The following is a 17,116-nucleotide window of genomic DNA, read 5'->3' as shown; positions in this document are numbered from 1 at the left end:
GCTGTAGGCAGAGCGCTGCACATTCTGCTGTAGGCAGAGCGCTGCACATTCTGCTGTAGGCAGAGCGCTGCACATTCTGCTGTAGGCAGAGCGCTGCACATTCTGCTGTAGGCAGAGCGCTGCACATTCTGCTGAAGGCACAGCGCTGCACATTCTGCTGAAGGCACAGCGCTGCACATTCTGCTGTAGGCACAGCGCTGCCCATTCAGCTGAAGGCACAGCGCTGCCCATTCAGCTGAAGGCACAGCGCTGCCCATTCAGCTGAAGGCACAGCGTACCACATTCTGCTGAAGGCACGATGTTGCACATTCAGCTGAAGGCGCAGCGTTGCACATTCTGCTAAAGGCGCAGCGTTGCACATTCTGCTAAAGGCGCAGCGTTGCACATTCTGCTAAAGGGGCATCATTGCACATTCTGCTTATGATGCAGTGCTGCACATTCTGCTTAAGGCGCAGCGTTGCCCATTCTGCTTAAGGCGCAGCGTTGCACATTCTGTTAAAGGCGCAGCGTTGCACATTATGCTGAAGGCGCAGTGTTGCACACTATGCTGAAGGCGCAGTGTTGCACATTATGCTGAAGGCGCAGTGTTGCACATTATGCTGAAGGCGCAGTGTTGCACATTATGCTGAAGGCGCAGTGTTGCACATTATGCTGAAGGCGCAGTGTTGCACATTATGCTGAAGGCACAGTGTTGCACATTATGCTGAAGGCACAGTGTTGCACATTATGCTGAAGGCACAGTGTTGCACATTCCGCTGATGGCTCAGCGCTGCACATTCCGCTGAAGGCACAGCGTCGCACATTCCGCTGAAGGCACAGCGTCGCACATTCCGCTGAAGGCACAGCGTCGCACATTCCGCTGAAGGCACAGCGTCGCACATTCCGCTGATGACCTGGTGCTGCGCATTCTGCTGAAGGTACGGTGTCTCCTCTTGTTGTGGCCCCCGAAGGAAGCTTTGTTGCAGATTTTGATTCAGAGCTGGCACTGCTCATCACAACGTTGTGCCTTCTCTGCCCCGCTGGCACGCATGCCAATGCACAGCGCGCAGGCCCTGGTGTGACACAATGCCTAACGTTGTGCCTACTCCTTGGCATGCATCGAAATTACAGGGGGAACAGGGCGCCCATTAATGTGGGTTCAGCACGTTCCTTCCTCTCTGCACGTGCTCCAATTTTCTAAAGCTCGTGGGTGCTTTTCTGCCTGGGGAAGCCTTCCTCATCCCTGGGGGGTCCCTGTAGGAATCCCCTCAGTGAACAAGCCACAAGCACGCGGCACGTGGAAGAAACAAAGAGCCACCTGGGCTGGCACTCGGGTGGAGCTGGGATCAGGCCAGAAGCTGGACTGAAATAACTCCACGATTAGCAGAGAGAGGCGGGGAGAAGCCGAAGCCAGAGGGACCCACTGTCTCTGCAGGGGGTGAAATAAAACATGCAAAACAGCAACGTGCAAAGAGGCACCCTCGGCCCCTGCCCTGTGGCCCCTGCCCTGCGGTCCCGGCCCCTGCCCTGTGGCCCCTGCCCTGCGGTCCCGGCCCTGTGGTCCAGGCCCCTGCCCTGCGGTCCCTGCCCTGTGGTCCCGGCCCCTGCTCTGCGGTCCCTGCCCCTGCTCTGTGGCCCCTGCCCTGCGGTCCCGGCCCCTGCTCTGTGGTCCCTGCCCTGCGGTCCCGGCCCCTGCTCTGCGGTCCCTGCCCTGCGGTCCAGGCCCCTGCCCTGCGGTCCCGGCCCCTGCTCTGCGGTCCCTGCCCTGCGGTCCCGGCCCCTGCTCTGTGGCCCCTGCCCTGCGGTCCCGGCCCCTGCTCTGTGGTCCCTGCCCTGCGGTCCCGGCCCCTGCTCTGTGGTCCAGGCCCCTGCTCTGCGGTCCCTGCCCTGCGGTCCAGGCCCCTGCCCTGCGGTCCCGGCCCCTGCTCTGCGGTCCCTGCCCTGCGGTCCCGGCCCCTGCTCTGTGGCCCCTGCCCTGCGGTCCCGGCCCCTGCTCTGCGGTCCCGGCCCCTGCTCTGCGGTCCCTGCCCTGTGGTCCAGGCCCCTGCCCTGCGGTCCCGGCCCCTACTCTGCGGTCCCGGCCCCTACTCTGCGGTCCCTGCCCTGTGGTCCAGGCCCCTGCTCTGCGGTCCCTGCCCTGCGGTCCCGGCCCCTGCTCTGTGGCCCCTGCCCTGCGGTCCCGGCCCCTGCTCTGCGGTCCCTGCCCTGTGGTCCAGGCCCCTGCCCTGCGGTCCCGGCCCCTGCTCTGCGGTCCCTGCCCTGCGGTCCCGGCCCCTGCTCTGTGGTCCCTGCCCTGTGGTCCAGGCCCCTGCCCTGCGGTCCCGGCCCCTACTCTGCGGTCCCTGCCCCTGCTCTGCGGTCCCTGCCCTGCGGTCCCGGCCCCTGCTCTGTGGTCCCTGCCCCTGCTCTGCGGTCCCTGCCCTGTGGTCCCGGCCCCTGCTCTGTGGCCCCTGCCCTGCGGTCCCGGCCCCTGCTCTGCGGTCCCTGCCCTGCGGTCCCGGCCCCTACTCTGCGGTCCCTGCCCCTGCTCTGCGGTCCCTGCCCTGTGGTCCAGGCCCCTGCTCTGCGGTCCCTGCCCTGCGGTCCCGGCCCCTGCTCTGCGGTCCCTGCCCTGCGGTCCCGGCCCCTGCTCTGTGGCCCCTGCCCTGCGGTCCCGGCCCCTGCTCTGCGGTCCCGGCCCCTGCTCTGCGGTCCCTGCCCTGTGGTCCAGGCCCCTGCCCTGCGGTCCCGGCCCCTACTCTGCGGTCCCGGCCCCTACTCTGCGGTCCCTGCCCTGTGGTCCAGGCCCCTGCTCTGCGGTCCCTGCCCTGCGGTCCCGGCCCCTGCTCTGTGGCCCCTGCCCTGCGGTCCCGGCCCCTGCTCTGCGGTCCCTGCCCTGTGGTCCAGGCCCCTGCCCTGCGGTCCCGGCCCCTGCTCTGCGGTCCCTGCCCTGCGGTCCCGGCCCCTGCTCTGTGGTCCCTGCCCTGTGGTCCAGGCCCCTGCCCTGCGGTCCCGGCCCCTACTCTGCGGTCCCTGCCCCTGCTCTGCGGTCCCTGCCCTGCGGTCCCGGCCCCTGCTCTGTGGTCCCTGCCCCTGCTCTGCGGTCCCTGCCCTGTGGTCCCGGCCCCTGCTCTGTGGCCCCTGCCCTGCGGTCCCGGCCCCTGCTCTGCGGTCCCTGCCCTGCGGTCCCGGCCCCTACTCTGCGGTCCCTGCCCCTGCTCTGCGGTCCCTGCCCTGTGGTCCAGGCCCCTGCTCTGCGGTCCCTGCCCTGCGGTCCCGGCCCCTGCTCTGTGGCCCCTGCCCTGCGGTCCTGGCCCCTGCTCTGTGGCCCCTGCCCTGCGGTCCCGGCCCCTGCTCTGCGGTCCCGGCCCCTGCTCTGTGGTCCCTGCCCCTGCTCTGCGGTCCCTGCCCTGTGGTCCAGGCCCCTGCCCTGCGGTCCCGGCCCCTACTCTGCGGTCCCTGCCCCTGCCCTGCGGTCCCGGCCCCTGCTCTGCGGTCCCTGCCCTGTGGTCCAGGCCCCTGCTCTGCGGTCCCTGCCCTGCGGTCCCGGCCCCTGCTCTGCGGTCCCTGCCTTGCGGTCCCGGCCCCTACTCTGCGGTCCCTGCCCCTGCTCTGCGGTCCCTGCCCCTGCTCTGCGGTCCCTGCCCTGTGGTCCAGGCCCCTGCCCTGCGGTCCCGGCCCCTGCTCTGCGGTCCCTGCCCTGTGGTCCAGGCCCCTGCCCTGTGGTCCAGGCCCCTGCCCTGCGGCCCCTGCCCTGTGGTCCAGGCCCCTGCCCTGCGGTCCCGGCCCCTGCTCTGCGGTCCCTGCCCTGTGATCCCGGCCCCTGCTCTGCGGTCCCTGCCCTGCGGTCCCGGCCCCTGCTCTGCGGTCCCTGCCCTGCGGTCCCGGCCCCTGCTCTGCGGTCCCTGCCCTGTGGTCCCGGCCCCTGCTCTGCGGCCCCTGCTCTGCGGTCCCTGCCCTGCGGTCCAGGCCCCTGCTCTGCGGTCCCTGCCCTGCGGTCCCGGCCCCTGCTCTGCGGTCCCTGCCCTGCGGTCCCTGCCCTGCGGTCCAGGCCCCTGCTCTGCGGTCCCTGCCCTGCGGTCCCGGCCCCTGCTCTGCGGTCCCTGCCCTGCGGTCCCGGCCCCTGCTCTGCGGTCCCTGCCCTGCGGTCCAGGCCCCTGCTCTGCGGTCCCTGCCCTGCGGTCCCGGCCCCTGCTCTGCGGTCCCTGCCCTGCGGTCCCGGCCCCTGCTCTGCGGTCCCTGCCCTGTGGTCCAGGCCCCTGCTCTGCGGTCCCGGCCCCTGCTCTGCGGTCCCTGCCCTGTGGTCCAGGCCCCTGCCCTGCGGTCCCGGCCCCTGCTCTGCGGTCCCTGCCCTGCGGTCCCGGCCCCTGCTCTGTGGTCCCTGCCCCTGCTCTGCGGTCCCTGCCCTGCGGTCCCGGCCCCTGCTCTGCGGTCCCTGCCCTGCGGTCCAGGCCCCTGCTCTGCGGTCCCGGCCCTGTGATCCCGGCCCCTGCTCTGCGGTCCCTGCCCTGCGGTCCCGGCCCCTGCTCTGTGGTCCCTGCCCCTGCTCTGCGGTCCCTGCCCTGTGGTCCAGGCCCCTGCCCTGCGGTCCCGGCCCCTACTCTGCGGTCCCTGCCCCTGCTCTGCGGTCCCTGCCCTGTGGTCCAGGCCCCTGCCCTGCGGTCCCGGCCCCTGCTCTGCGGTCCCTGCCCTGTGGTCCAGGCCCCTGCCCTGTGGCCCCTGCCCTGTGGTCCAGGCCCCTGCTCTGCGGTCCCTGCCCTGTGGTCCAGGCCCCTGCCCTGCGGTCCCGGCCCCTGCTCTGCGGTCCCTGCCCTGTGATCCCGGCCCCTGCTCTGCGGTCCCTGCCCTGCGGTCCCGGCCCCTGCTCTGCGGTCCCTGCCCTGTGGTCCAGGCCCCTGCCCTGCGGTCCCGGCCCCTGCTCTGCGGTCCCTGCCCTGTGGTCCCGGCCCCTGCTCTGCGGCCCCTGCTCTGCGGTCCCTGCCCTGCGGTCCCGGCCCCTGCTCTGCGGTCCCTGCCCTGTGGTCCAGGCCCCTGCTCTGCGGTCCCTGCCCTGCGGTCCCGGCCCCTGCTCTGCGGTCCCTGCCCTGTGGTCCAGGCCCCTGCCCTGCGGTCCCGGCCCCTGCTCTGCGGTCCGTGCCCTGCGGTCCCGGCCCCTGCTCTGCGGTCCCTGCCCTGTGGTCCAGGCCCCTGCTCTGCGGTCCCTGCCCTGCGGTCCCGGCCCCTGCTCTGCGGTCCCTGCCCTGTGGTCCAGGCCCCTGCCCTGCGGTCCAGGCCCCTGCCCTGCGGTCCCGGCCCCTGCTCTGCGGTCCCTGCCCTGCGGTCCCGGCCCCTGCTCTGCGGTCCCTGCCCTGTGGTCCAGGCCCCTGCTCTGCGGTCCCTGCCCTGCGGTCCCGGCCCCTGCTCTGCGGTCCCTGCCCTGTGGTCCCGGCCCCTGCTCTGCGGTCCCTGCCCTGTGGTCCAGGCCCCTGCTCTGCGGTCCCTGCCCTGTGATCCCGGCCCCTGCTCTGTGGTCCCTGCCCTGTGATCCCGGCCCCTGCTCTGTGGTCCCTGCCCTGTGGTCCAGGCCCCTGCTCTGCGGTCCCTGCCCTGTGATCCAGGCCCCTGCCCTGTGGCCCCTGCCCTGCGGTCCAGGCCCCTGCCCTGTGGCCCCTGCCCTGTGGTCCAGGCCCCTGCTCTGCGGTCCCTGCCCTGTGATCCAGGCCCCTGCCCTGCGGTCCAGGCCCCTGCTCTGTGGTCCCTGCCCTGTGGTCCAGGCCCCTGCTCTGCGGTCCCGGCCCCTGCTCTGCGGTCCCTGCCCTGTGGTCCAGGCCCCTGCTCTGCGGTCCCGGCCCTGCGGTCCAGGCCCCTGCTCTGCGGTCCCGGCCCTGTGGTCCCGGCCCCTGCTCTGCGGTCCCTGCCCTGCGGTCCAGGCCCCTGCTCTGCGGTCCCTGCCCTGCGGTCCAGGCCCCTGATCTGCGGTCCCGGCCCCTGCTCTGCGGTCCCTGCCCTGTGATCCCGGCCCCTGCTCTGTGATCCCTGCCCTGCGGTCCCGGCCCCTGCCCTGTGGCCCCTGCCCTGCGGTCCCGGCCCCTGCCCTGTGGCCCCTGCCCTGCGGTCCCGGCCCCTGCTCTGTGGCCCCTGCCCTGCGGTCCCGGCCCCTGCTCTGTGGCCCCTGCCCTGTGGTCCCAGCCCCTGCTCTGTGGCCCCTGCCCTGCGGTCCCGGCCCCTGCTCTGTGGCCCCTGCCCTGTGGTCCCGGCCCCTGCTCTGCGGTCCCTGCCCTGTGGTCCAGGCCCCTGCTCTGCGGTCCCGGCCCCTGCGGTCCCGGCCCCTGCTCTGCGGTCCCTGCCCTGTGATCCCGGTCCCTGCCCTGTGATCCCGGCCCCTGCTCTGCGGTCCCTGCCCTGCGGTCCCGGCCCCTGCTCTGCGGTCCCGGCCCCTGTCCTGTGATCCCGGCCCCTGCTCTGCGGTCCCGGCCCCTGCGGTCCCGGGGCCCCGTGGTTCCGGCCCTGTGAGAGAGAGAGAGAAAGAGAGAGAGAGAGAGAGAGAGAGAGAGAGAAAGAGAAAGAGAGATAGGCAGGGAGAACGAGATAGAGAGAGAGAGACCGAGAGAGAGTGAGATGCAGAGAGAGAGATATATATATATATATGCAGGGAGAACGAGTGAGAGTGAGAGAGATATATCCAGGGACACCGAGAGAGAGAGACAGAGAGAGAGAGAGATTGTGAGAAGGTAGCCTCTTTCTAGCCTTGTTACCCCCACTTTTGGCCTGTTTGTGAGTGTATGTCAGGGTGTTTTCACTGTCTCACTGGGATCCTGCCAGCCAGGGCCCAGTGCTCATAGTGAAAACCCTATGTTTTCAGTATGTTTGTTATGTGTCACTGGGACCCTGCTAGCCAGGACCCCAGTGCTCATAAGTTTGTGGCCTATATGTATGTGTTCCCTGTGTGGTGCCTAATTGTCTCACTGAGGCTCTGCTAATCAGAACCTCAGTGGTTATGCTCTCTCATTTCTTTCAAATTGTCACTAACAGGCTAGTGACCAATTTTACCAATTTACATTGGCTTACTGGAACACCCTTATAATTCCCTAGTATATGGTACTGAGGTACCCAGGGTATTGGGGTTCCAGGAGATCCCTATGGGCTGCAGCATTTCTTTTGCCACCCATAGGGAGCTCTGACAATTCTTACACAGGCCTGCCACTGCAGCCTGAGTGAAATAACGTCCACGTTATTTCACAGCCATTTTACACTGCACTTAAGTAACTTATAAGTCACCTATATGTCTAACCTTTACCTGGTAAAGGTTAGGTGCAAAGTTACTTAGTGTGAGGGCACCCTGGCACTAGCCAAGGTGCCCCCACATTGTTCAGGGCCAATTCCCCGGACTTTGTGAGTGCGGGGACACCATTACACGTGTGCACTACATATAGGTCACTACCTATGTGTAGCTTCACAATGGTAACTCCGAACATGGCCATGTAACATGTCTAAGATCATGGAATTACCCCCCCAATGCCATCCTGGTATTGGGGAGACAATCCTGGTATTGGGGAGACAATCCCTAGACAATCCCCTGTCTCTAGCACAGACCCGGGTACTGCCAAACTGCCTTTTCAGGGGTTTCACTGCAGCTGCTGCTGCCAACCCCTCAGACAGGTTTCTGCCCTCCTGGGGTCCAGCCAGGCTTGGCCCAGGAAGGCAGAACAAAGGACTTCCTCAGAGAGAGGGTGTTACACCCTCTCCCTTTGGAAAAAGGTGTTAAGGCAGGGGAGGAGTAGCCTCCCCCAGCCTCTGGAAATGCTTTCATGGGCACAGATGGGGCCCATTTCTGCATAAGCCAGTCTACACCGGTTCAGGGATCCCCCAGCCCTGCTCTGGCGCAAAACTGGACAAAGGAAAGGGGAGTGACCACTCCCCTGACCTGCACCTCCCCTGGGAGGTGCCCAGAGCTCCAGACCTCTGCCATCTTGGAAACAGAGGTGCTGCTGGCACACTGGACTGCTCTGAGTGCCAGGGCCAGCAGGTGATGTCAGAGACTCCTTCTGATAGGCTCCTCCAGGTGTTGCTAGCCTATCCTCTCTCCTAGGTAGCCAAACCTCCTTTTCTGGCTATTTAGGGTCTCTGCTTTGGGGAATTCCTTAGATAACGAATGCAAGAGCTCATCAGAGTTCCTCTGCATCTCTCTCTTCACCTTCTGCCAAGGAATCGACTGCTGACCGTGCTGGAAGCCTGCAAAACTGGAACAAAGTAGCAAAGACGACTACTGTGACCTTGTAACGCTGATCCTGCCGCCTTCTCGACTGTTTTCCTGGTGGTGCATGCTGTGGGGGTAGTCTGCCTCCTCTCTGCACTAGAAGCTCCGAAGAAATCTCCCGTGGGTCGACGGAATCTTCCCCCTGCAACCGCAGGCACCAAAGAACTGCATCACCGGTCCTCTGGGTCTCCTCTCAGCACGACAAGCGAGGTCCCTTGAACTCAGCAACTCTGTCCAAGTGACTCCCACAGTCCAGTGACTCTTCAGTCCAAGTTTGGTGGAGGTAAGTCCTTGCCTCCCCACGCTAGACTGCATTTCTGGGAACCGTGTGTTTTGCAGCTACTCCGGCTCCTGTGCACTCTTCCAGGATTTCCTTTGTGCACAGCCAAGCCTGTGTCCCCGGCACTCTAACCTGCAGTGCACGACCTCCTGAGTTGTCTTCCGGCGTCGTGGGACCCTCTTTCGTGACTTCGGGTGAGCTCCGGTTCACTCCACTTCATAGTGCCTGTTCCGGCACTTCTGCGGGTGCTGCTTGCTTCTGAGTGGGCTCCTTGTCTTGTTGGGCGCCCCCTCTGTCTCCTCACGCAATTGGCGACATCCTGGTCCCTCCTGGGCCACAGCAGCATCCAAAAACCCTAACTGCGAGCCTTGCAGCTAGAAAGGCTTGTTTGCGGTCTTTCTGCACGGAAACACCTCTGCACGACTCTTCACGACGTGGGACATCCATCCTCCAAAGGGGAAGTTTCTAGCCCTCGTCGTTCTTGCAGAATCCACAGCTTCTACCATCCGGTGGCAGCTTCTTTGCACCCACAGCTGGCATTTACTGGGCATCTGCCCACTCCCGACTTGATTGTGACTTTTGGATTTGGTCCCCTTGTTCCACAGCTACTCTCGTCAGGAAATCCATCATTGTTGCATTGCTGTTGTTGGCCTTCCTTGCAGAATTCCCCTATCACGACTTCTGTGCTCATTGGGGAACTTAGGTGCAATTTGCACCCACTTTTCAGGGTCTTGGGGTGGGCTATTTTTCTAACCCTCACTGTTTTCTTACAGTCCCAGCGACCCTCTACAAGGTCACATAGGTTTGGGGTCCATTCGTGGTTCGCATTCCTCTTCTAGAGTATATGGTTTGTGTTGCCCCTATCCCTATGTGCCCCCATTGCATTCTATTGTGACTATACATTGTTTGCACTGTTTTCTATTGCTATTACTGCATATTTTGGTATTGTGTACATATATCTTGTGTATATTTGCTATCCTCATACTGAGGGTACTCACTGAGATACTTTTGGCATATTGTCATAAAAATAAAGTACCTTTATTTTTAGTATATCTGTGTATTGTGTTTTCTTATGATATTGTGCATATGACACTAAGTGGTACTGTAGGAGCTTCACTCGTCTCCTAGTTCAGCCTAAGCGGCTCTGCTAAGATACCTTTTCTATCAGCCTAAGCTGCTAGACACCCTATACACTAATAAGGGATACCTGGGCCTGGTGCAAGGTGTAAGTACCCCTTGGTACTCACTACAAGCCAGTCCAGCCTCCTACAGAGATATGCAGGGAGACCAAGAGAGAGAGAGCGATATATGCAGGGAGACCGAGAGAGAGAGACCGAGACAGAGAGATAGAGAGAGAGAGAGATGCAGGGAGACCGAGAGAGAGAGAGAGAGAGAGAGAGAGACCGAGAGAGAGTGAGATGCAGAGAGACAGAGAGAGAGAGAGAGAGGTATGCAGGGAGACCGAGAGAGAGTGAGAGAGAGATATCCAGGGAGACCGAGAGAGATGCAGGGAGATCGAGAGAGAGAGAGAGACCGAGAGAGAGTGAGATGCAGGGAGAGAGAGAGAGAGAGACCGAGAGAGAGTGAGATGCAGGGAGACCGAGAGAGAGAGAGAGAAAGAGAGATAGGCAGGGAGACTGAGAGAGAGATATGCAGGGAGACCGAGAGAGAGTGAGAGAGATGCAGAGAGACCGAGAGAGAGAGAGAGATAAGCAGGGAGACCGAGAGAGAGAGAGAGAGAGAGATGCAGGGAGACCGAGAGAGTGAGAGAGATGCAGGGAGACCGAGAGAGTGAGAGAGAGAGCGAGAGAGAGAGAGAGATGCAGGGAGACCGAGAGAGAGATGCAGGGAGACCGAGAGAGAGATATGCAGGGAGACCGAGAGAGAGAGAGAGAGATGCAGGGAGACCGAGAGAGAGAGAGAGATGCAGGGAGACCGAGAGAGAGAGAGAGATGCAGGGAGACCGAGAGAGACAGAGAGAGACAGAGAGAGAGACAGACGGCCAAGAGTTGGGGGAGTGAAGGAAAGCAGAATGTCAGATGCTGAGGGACATCACTGGAGAGACCGTGAGCTCCACCAGGCCCAGGTAGCCTTCCCAAGCGCCGGATGCAGACACGCCTGAGATTCTACTGAGGCTGGGGGTCCATCGCTGCTCTCGCACAAGCGATACCCCCTTTGTGCTTGTACCGACCGTTCGAACCCGAACCGATCCCGTACACGGTCCCTGAGACCAGCATAAAGTCAAGGGATGATGGCAGAGGTTGCTGGGCTGAGGACGGTTAATGCATCGAGATGTGTTCTTTAAAGAGGTGCGTCAACTCTTTCCTAAACTGAAGCAGAGTTGGGGCAGTCCTAAAGGCTACAGGGATATTGTGCCAGATCCTAGGTCAACAAAGTACCTCCAAGTAACTGAGCAGTTTGAAACTATTTAGTTGGCTAAAGAACTTTTTTTTGCAGTTTTATACAGCACAAGGTTGACCCGAAGGCATTGTAGCACTTTACATGAGCGTTATTTGCATTACATAAGGACACATTTATTTTTTTGGTTTCGGTAGGCACAGAGATATTAAGGGCCTGATTTATATTTCAGCAAACGGGTGTCCGTCAAAATATAAATTCCATTATATCCCATTGGATTTATGTTCCGGCAGACAGGATATGATGGAGTAACTCCTACGCCAAACTATTAATCAGGCCCTAAGTGATTTGCCCAGAATCACAGGATGCTGAGCTGACGCAGAGACTCAAACCTAGTTCCCTAGCTCCAAAGTCAGCAGCTTTGACTTTCCAAGTGTCCTTGTTACCACCCAGCTTCTTCCGGTGTTTCTGCACAAGTGGACATTCTAGCACAGTGTAAGATTCTAATGCAGCTGCCATGTTGGAGAGGGAAATATGACTTAATTTCACTGGCATAAGCATCCTGTCCAGAAAAACAATGCACACTCAAATCCCTCCCGATGCACTATAACCTGCTTGTGGATACCTCAACAATGCACACTGAAGAGGACTCTTAGGTGGGCTTCTTCAAAGACCCTCTTCTCAGCCCACTCCCTCTTTAATTTCAAAGGATTGGCATCTGATGGAGACTGGGGACCATGTGAACCTGAGGAGAAGGCTGGGGCTGGACACATGCTGCTGTGAGGAGGTTACTTTACCCAACACCTGAGCCTCCATAAGAATCATCTCAGGAAAAGTAGGATCAAATGGCTAAACCTAGGGAGACAGGATTGATAGAAAGGAATAAAGGAAGTTGAATAAATTTGGAGCTGAAAAGGTAAAACTCTGGAAAAGCGAGACGGAAGTAGAACAATGGATGAGAGATAGGAGAAAGAGACAGAAATAGGATGCAAAGAGAGATGAGAAGGCAAAAAGTTGATCAAAATACTTTAGACAGGTGCAGAAAAAGTCTGGAAAGGTACAGAGATTGGTGCATGGTGACCACATAGCATGAGTCGCGATAACTTTAATGATAAATCCACTTACCGGCTACACTAAGGGCCACCATGGCTGGTGGCGAGGTCTCCTCGGTGGCTTTGTACCAGCTCCCATTGCTTTGCGGTAGCCAGATGCTCACACGGCAGAAGTAGAAGCCACCGTCCGCGTCTTCGGTAGCGTCCACTCTCAAGCGGTAGGAGCCGGACTCTACGTGGCTGAGGTGGGCACGAGAAGACTCCGTCACCACAGACCGGTGGTCCATGCTGGCGATCACCTCAGAATTCTCTAAGCTGTCATCAGGAGTCGGGCTGACGTACCAGGCCACCTCAGTTTGCGCCATCCCCTCCACCGACGCAACCACCACACACGTCAGCTCCAAGGGGTCCCCTCTGCGCAGAGACAAATCGCTTTCATTGACTGACACGCTGAGAGCTGTGGAGACAAGACAGTCAGCAGATGATGGCTTCTGTAATAGGTTTTCATGTGATATGAAATCCACAATTTATCATGAACACACATGCACTGCAGAATGTCAACACCCCCCATAAGTTGTCCTGTGCACATCCAACACACTGCAAACGTAACCAAGTCATGAGGCACACAATTTCCCACTCAACAAGGACTGAATATTTTAGGTGAACAAGGAATAGGAAAACATTATTCTGCAGATAAAGACGTCAGAAAGTTACACTCATGAATGGATAAATACTTTAAGAGAAATTATTAATGCAGCTTTTAACTCTGAAACAAAGCTTGTGTCGCAGCAGTATTGCAACAAGTCTTGGCAAACGCAATCGGTCTGATATTCACTTCCAGTATTTTGGCTTTGTCAATGCTTGTTTTGTTTAGTTTTTTTGCAAAACCTTATTGTGGGGGGGGAGCTGCTGGACCCTCACCAATATAAATAAAAATATACTGTGTAACACAAAAAATATTTTTGGTTACAAAAAGCAGGCAGTGTCACAGACGTCCTACACTGCCATAGTAGAGAACTACTTTGTATTCGGAGGCGCGCTTTGTAAAAGAGCAGAATGCTGTCACTCACAGTGAAGTTAGCCAATGGCTGAAGTGGTCAAACCCACTGTCCCAGCTTGCACTCTCTAGTGGGTGTCAGAAAAATGAGGATGGAACAACTGACCAACAGATGAAGATGGTAACTGAAAGCCCCTATAAGTAAGAATTACATTTAATTGTAATCAAAAAGGCCATGTCTAATGCCAGACATGAACAAGTATTCACAAGGAAAAGGGTGAAGTGATTGGTACCAGATTTTTGCCTTTGTCAATGCTTGTTTGGTTTTTGTAACACTTTACTTTTTGGGGGCTGCCAGGTCCGCATCAATATAAAAAAAATACTGACTGAAAGAGAGAGCGAGGGAGATGTTTCTTGCCTAAAAGCAATTGCGACTGTATCCTCTCACATAAAAGGAACTACTTTGTGAGTGAATGTGCTCCTTGTGAAAGGGTTGGACGCCGTCACTGACAGAGAAGTCAACCAATGGCTGAAGTGGGATGACCTATTGCTCCATGGTGTAGCGGGCAGAAGAAATATGCGAATGACAACATCAGACCAGTGGCTGAAGAGGGCTGCCTGAAAGCCCCTGCAAGTCAGTGTGTTGTCAATGTGCAGGATTCTACCCATGATATCCTATACAGTGGGAATCTGCCTTCTTCCATGTGCAGGATTCTACCCATGAAATCCTATACAGTACAGTGGGAATCTGCCTTTTATCCATGTTCAGGATTCTACCCATGATATATATACAGTGGGAATCTGCCTTCTTCCATGTTCAGGATTCTGCCCATGATATATATACAGTGGGAATCTGCCTTCTTCCATGTTCAGGATTCTACCCATGAAATCCTATACAGTACAGTGGGAATCTGCCTTTTATCCATGTTCAGGGTTCTACCCATGATATCCTATACAGTGGGTATCTGCCTTTTATCCATGTTCAGGATTCTACCCATGATATCCTATACAGTGGGAATCTGCCTTTTATCCATGTTCAGGATTCTACCCATGATATCCTATACAGTGGGTATCTGCCTTTTATCCATGTTCAGGATTCTACCCATGATATCCTATACAGTGGGAACCTGCCTTCATTCATGTGCAGGATTATGCCCATGATATATATACAGTGGGAATCTGCCTTTTATCCATGTTCAGGATTCTACCCATGAAATCCTATACAGTACAGTGGGAATCTGCCTTTTATCCATGTTCAGGGTTCTACCCATGATATCCTATACAGTGGGTATCTGCCTTTTATCCATGTTCAGGATTCTACCCATGATATCCTATACAGTGGGAATCTGCCTACATTCATGAGCAGGATTCTAACTGCCTTCACCCACGTGCAGGATTCTCCCTATGATATCTGGGACAGTGGGAAATTGCCTTCCTCCATGTGCAGGATTCTACCTATGACATCCTATACAGTGGGCATCTGCCTTCATCCATGTGCAGGATTCTACCCATGATATCAGGGACAATGGGAAACTGCCTTCATCCATGTGCAGGATTCTACCTATGCTATTAGGGACAGTGGGAACCTGCCTTCATCCATGTGCAGGATTCTACCTATGCTATCAGGGACAGTGGGAAACTGCCTTAATTCATGTGCAGGTTTCTACCTATGCTATCAGGACAGTAGGAAACTGCCTTCATCCATATGCAGGAGTCTACCCATGATATCCGATAGAGTGGTAATCTGCCTTCTTCCATGAGCAGGATTCTACCCATGATATGCTGTACAATGGGAAACTGCCTTCATCCATGTACATGATTCTACCCATGATATCAGGGACAGGGGAAAGCTGCCTTCATCCATGTGCAGGATTCTACCCATGAAATCCTATAGAAGTGGGAAGCCGCCTTCGTCCACATGCAGGATTCCACCTATGATATTCTGCCCTCGTCTAGATGCACAGACTCTACCTCAGATATTGTGGACCGTGGCTCTACTGCCTTTGTTCTGCTGAGGGAACAGCTATTTGTTTGTGAGCAACACAAATTCCAGCGAATCAAGAGGCCCGATGCTGTGAGGATTAACGCCCCTCTGCCGGATTCTGTGCTCGACCCCGGGACCGTAAGCTCAAAGTGGGGTGGGTCCACTCTGCCCAGGTGCTGTGCTGTACCTTGGTTACTTGTGTCCACAGTCAATCTTTTGGTCGTCAAAAGTTTGCATAAATAAAGCTGCTATACAAATTAAATAAGCAAAACACCAGGTACTCAGTTCCCTCATTCCACACGTGCTGAACGCATTCTTCTCAGGGACACTATGTTTCGTGATGACGTTGCCAGGACGCAGGCCACATTGCCAGGTTGGCTCCTGGTCCTCAGACTGCCAGAAACAGGACACAGCGCCCCTTCCAAAGGAGCTCATGAGAGTGGACGGAAGAGAGGGGAAGCCCAGGGGTGCAGAACCCCCTGCCTGAGCAGCATGGTTCGCCATCAGCGCATTCAACAAGAGGATAGACAGTACTTAATTTGTGCCAGGGCCCTCGTCAGGAGAACGCCACAGCTTGCAGGTCACCGCCAGTGACATTACTTACACAACTACTAACCACCACACTGCTACCAGTGGCGCAATTTAGGCTTTTCGAGGCCCCCAAAGCTAAAAGAAAGGCTTGGGTGGCAGGTATTAATAAACAACTGCTTATTATTTATTAATAAACAACTGTTGTTCTGCTCATCTTTAAGTTACACAAACAGCACCACCATGTGGCAGCTCTCATAAGTCCTGCTCGCAATTAAGTGAGGAGCATCGGAAACCACCAGTTCAAATTAAGCACTGAGGGCAGATCTTCTCACATACTGAGAAAAAAAGATAGATTTCTAACCGCAGCTATTTGGCATAATAAACTCACCAAAAATAAATAAAACAGTATATTAGCAGGCCTGGAGAGAGACATCATTCATTTGGGCGTGGTCAGCTCCCAGGGGCCCAATTTATTTGTAATTTTGTAACTTTCCTAATGCATGTAAAAATAAATGCAGTATTCTAATTCACAGCATATGTACTGTTCAGGGTGATTTTCATACCACCAACAAAGAGGATTTGCAAAGCAACCATCTTTCGCATACCTTAACTTCTTGTCTGAAAGAAATCAGAAAGAACCGGAGTACTATAGACACATACCTACCCAAGCACTGTTGTATGGAGTATGTTACAATCACAGGCTCGGCACAGCAGGTCACCCATCTCACTTGGTATTAAAAAAATCTACTGGGTCACCTGTAACTTCTTTTCTTAACAATATTGATGTATTGCTTAACTTGTATCAACCTTTAACCGAAGAAGTATCATCCTTGAAATTTAAGTCTTACTATTATAGTATGCATTATTTAATATTTTCCAAAATACATATGTGCCTAATAGTATATGATGCCTTCTAAAACGTACCATCCATGTTAATCATGAGATGCCTTTATCATAAGCTGGAACCAACATCTGACAATCACTCATTACTTCGTATTTATAACTCTTATTTCTCAGTTCTTTTTTCTTTAAGGTCTGTTTCTTACCGACTTCCTTTCTTTTATTGAATTCATTACAGGCTAATATTTAGTCCCAGCTATACAGAGCAATGCACATTTTTCTTTAAAAAAGGCAAATGTACAATTGGGTGTTTCTTAAACATGAGATTTTTTCCATCAAGCAATGTGGGTTCTGAATGTGTTTCCTTGTGTTCTGTATTTTTTTTTAAATCAAATAAAGATTGTTCTTAAAAAAATAGATGATAGATGCAAGTGGTTCAGCAGTGACCACCCAAGCATCACTGGAAGTCCTAAGGTTAGTTGAGTGGGGAGGCACCAGCTCCTTCTCAGGAGAAGGGCACCCACTGCACGAGGTTGTAGCTTGAAGGATGAACATCATCTGCTCTCCTAGCCTTGCATCAGTTACACACGGTCCTGGATCGGTCCTAGCACCAGTTACACACGGTTCTGGATCTGTCCTAGCACCAGTTACACACGGTCCTGCATCTGTCCTAGCACCAGTTACACACAAACCTGGATCTGTCCTAGCCTTGCATCAGTTACACACGGTCCTGGATCTGTCCTAGCCTTGCATCAGTTACACACGGTCCTGGATCTGTCCTAGCCTTGCATCAGTTACACACGGTCCTGCATCTGTCCTGCATCAGTTACACACAAACCTGGATCTGTCCTAGCCTTGCATCAGTTACACACGGTCCTGG

The 17,116-nt window shown here is 56.6% G+C and overlaps 1 protein-coding gene across 2 annotated transcripts in view; it reads right to left on the bottom strand.

Annotated features, from left to right (window-relative positions):
* PTGFRN (prostaglandin F2 receptor inhibitor) overlaps positions 1–17,116 on the bottom strand; it is a 378,388-nt gene that overhangs the window by 147,878 nt on the left and 213,394 nt on the right. For both annotated transcript variants that reach the window (XR_011194649.1, XM_069202804.1), the window contains exon 4: positions 11,958–12,341. Coding sequence is in view for 1 of the 2 variants with exons in the window: in XM_069202804.1 (XP_069058905.1) it covers positions 11,958–12,341 (384 nt within the window). In the remaining variant the exon portion in view is untranslated. The remainder of the gene's footprint in view (positions 1–11,957; positions 12,342–17,116) is intronic.

This window comes from Pleurodeles waltl, chromosome 8 (genome assembly GCF_031143425.1).
Source record: "Pleurodeles waltl isolate 20211129_DDA chromosome 8, aPleWal1.hap1.20221129, whole genome shotgun sequence".
NCBI lineage: Eukaryota > Metazoa > Chordata > Amphibia > Caudata > Salamandridae > Pleurodeles > Pleurodeles waltl.
Note: the sequence above shows the minus strand (reverse complement) of the source record. Positions and strands in the feature narration are given on the sequence as shown.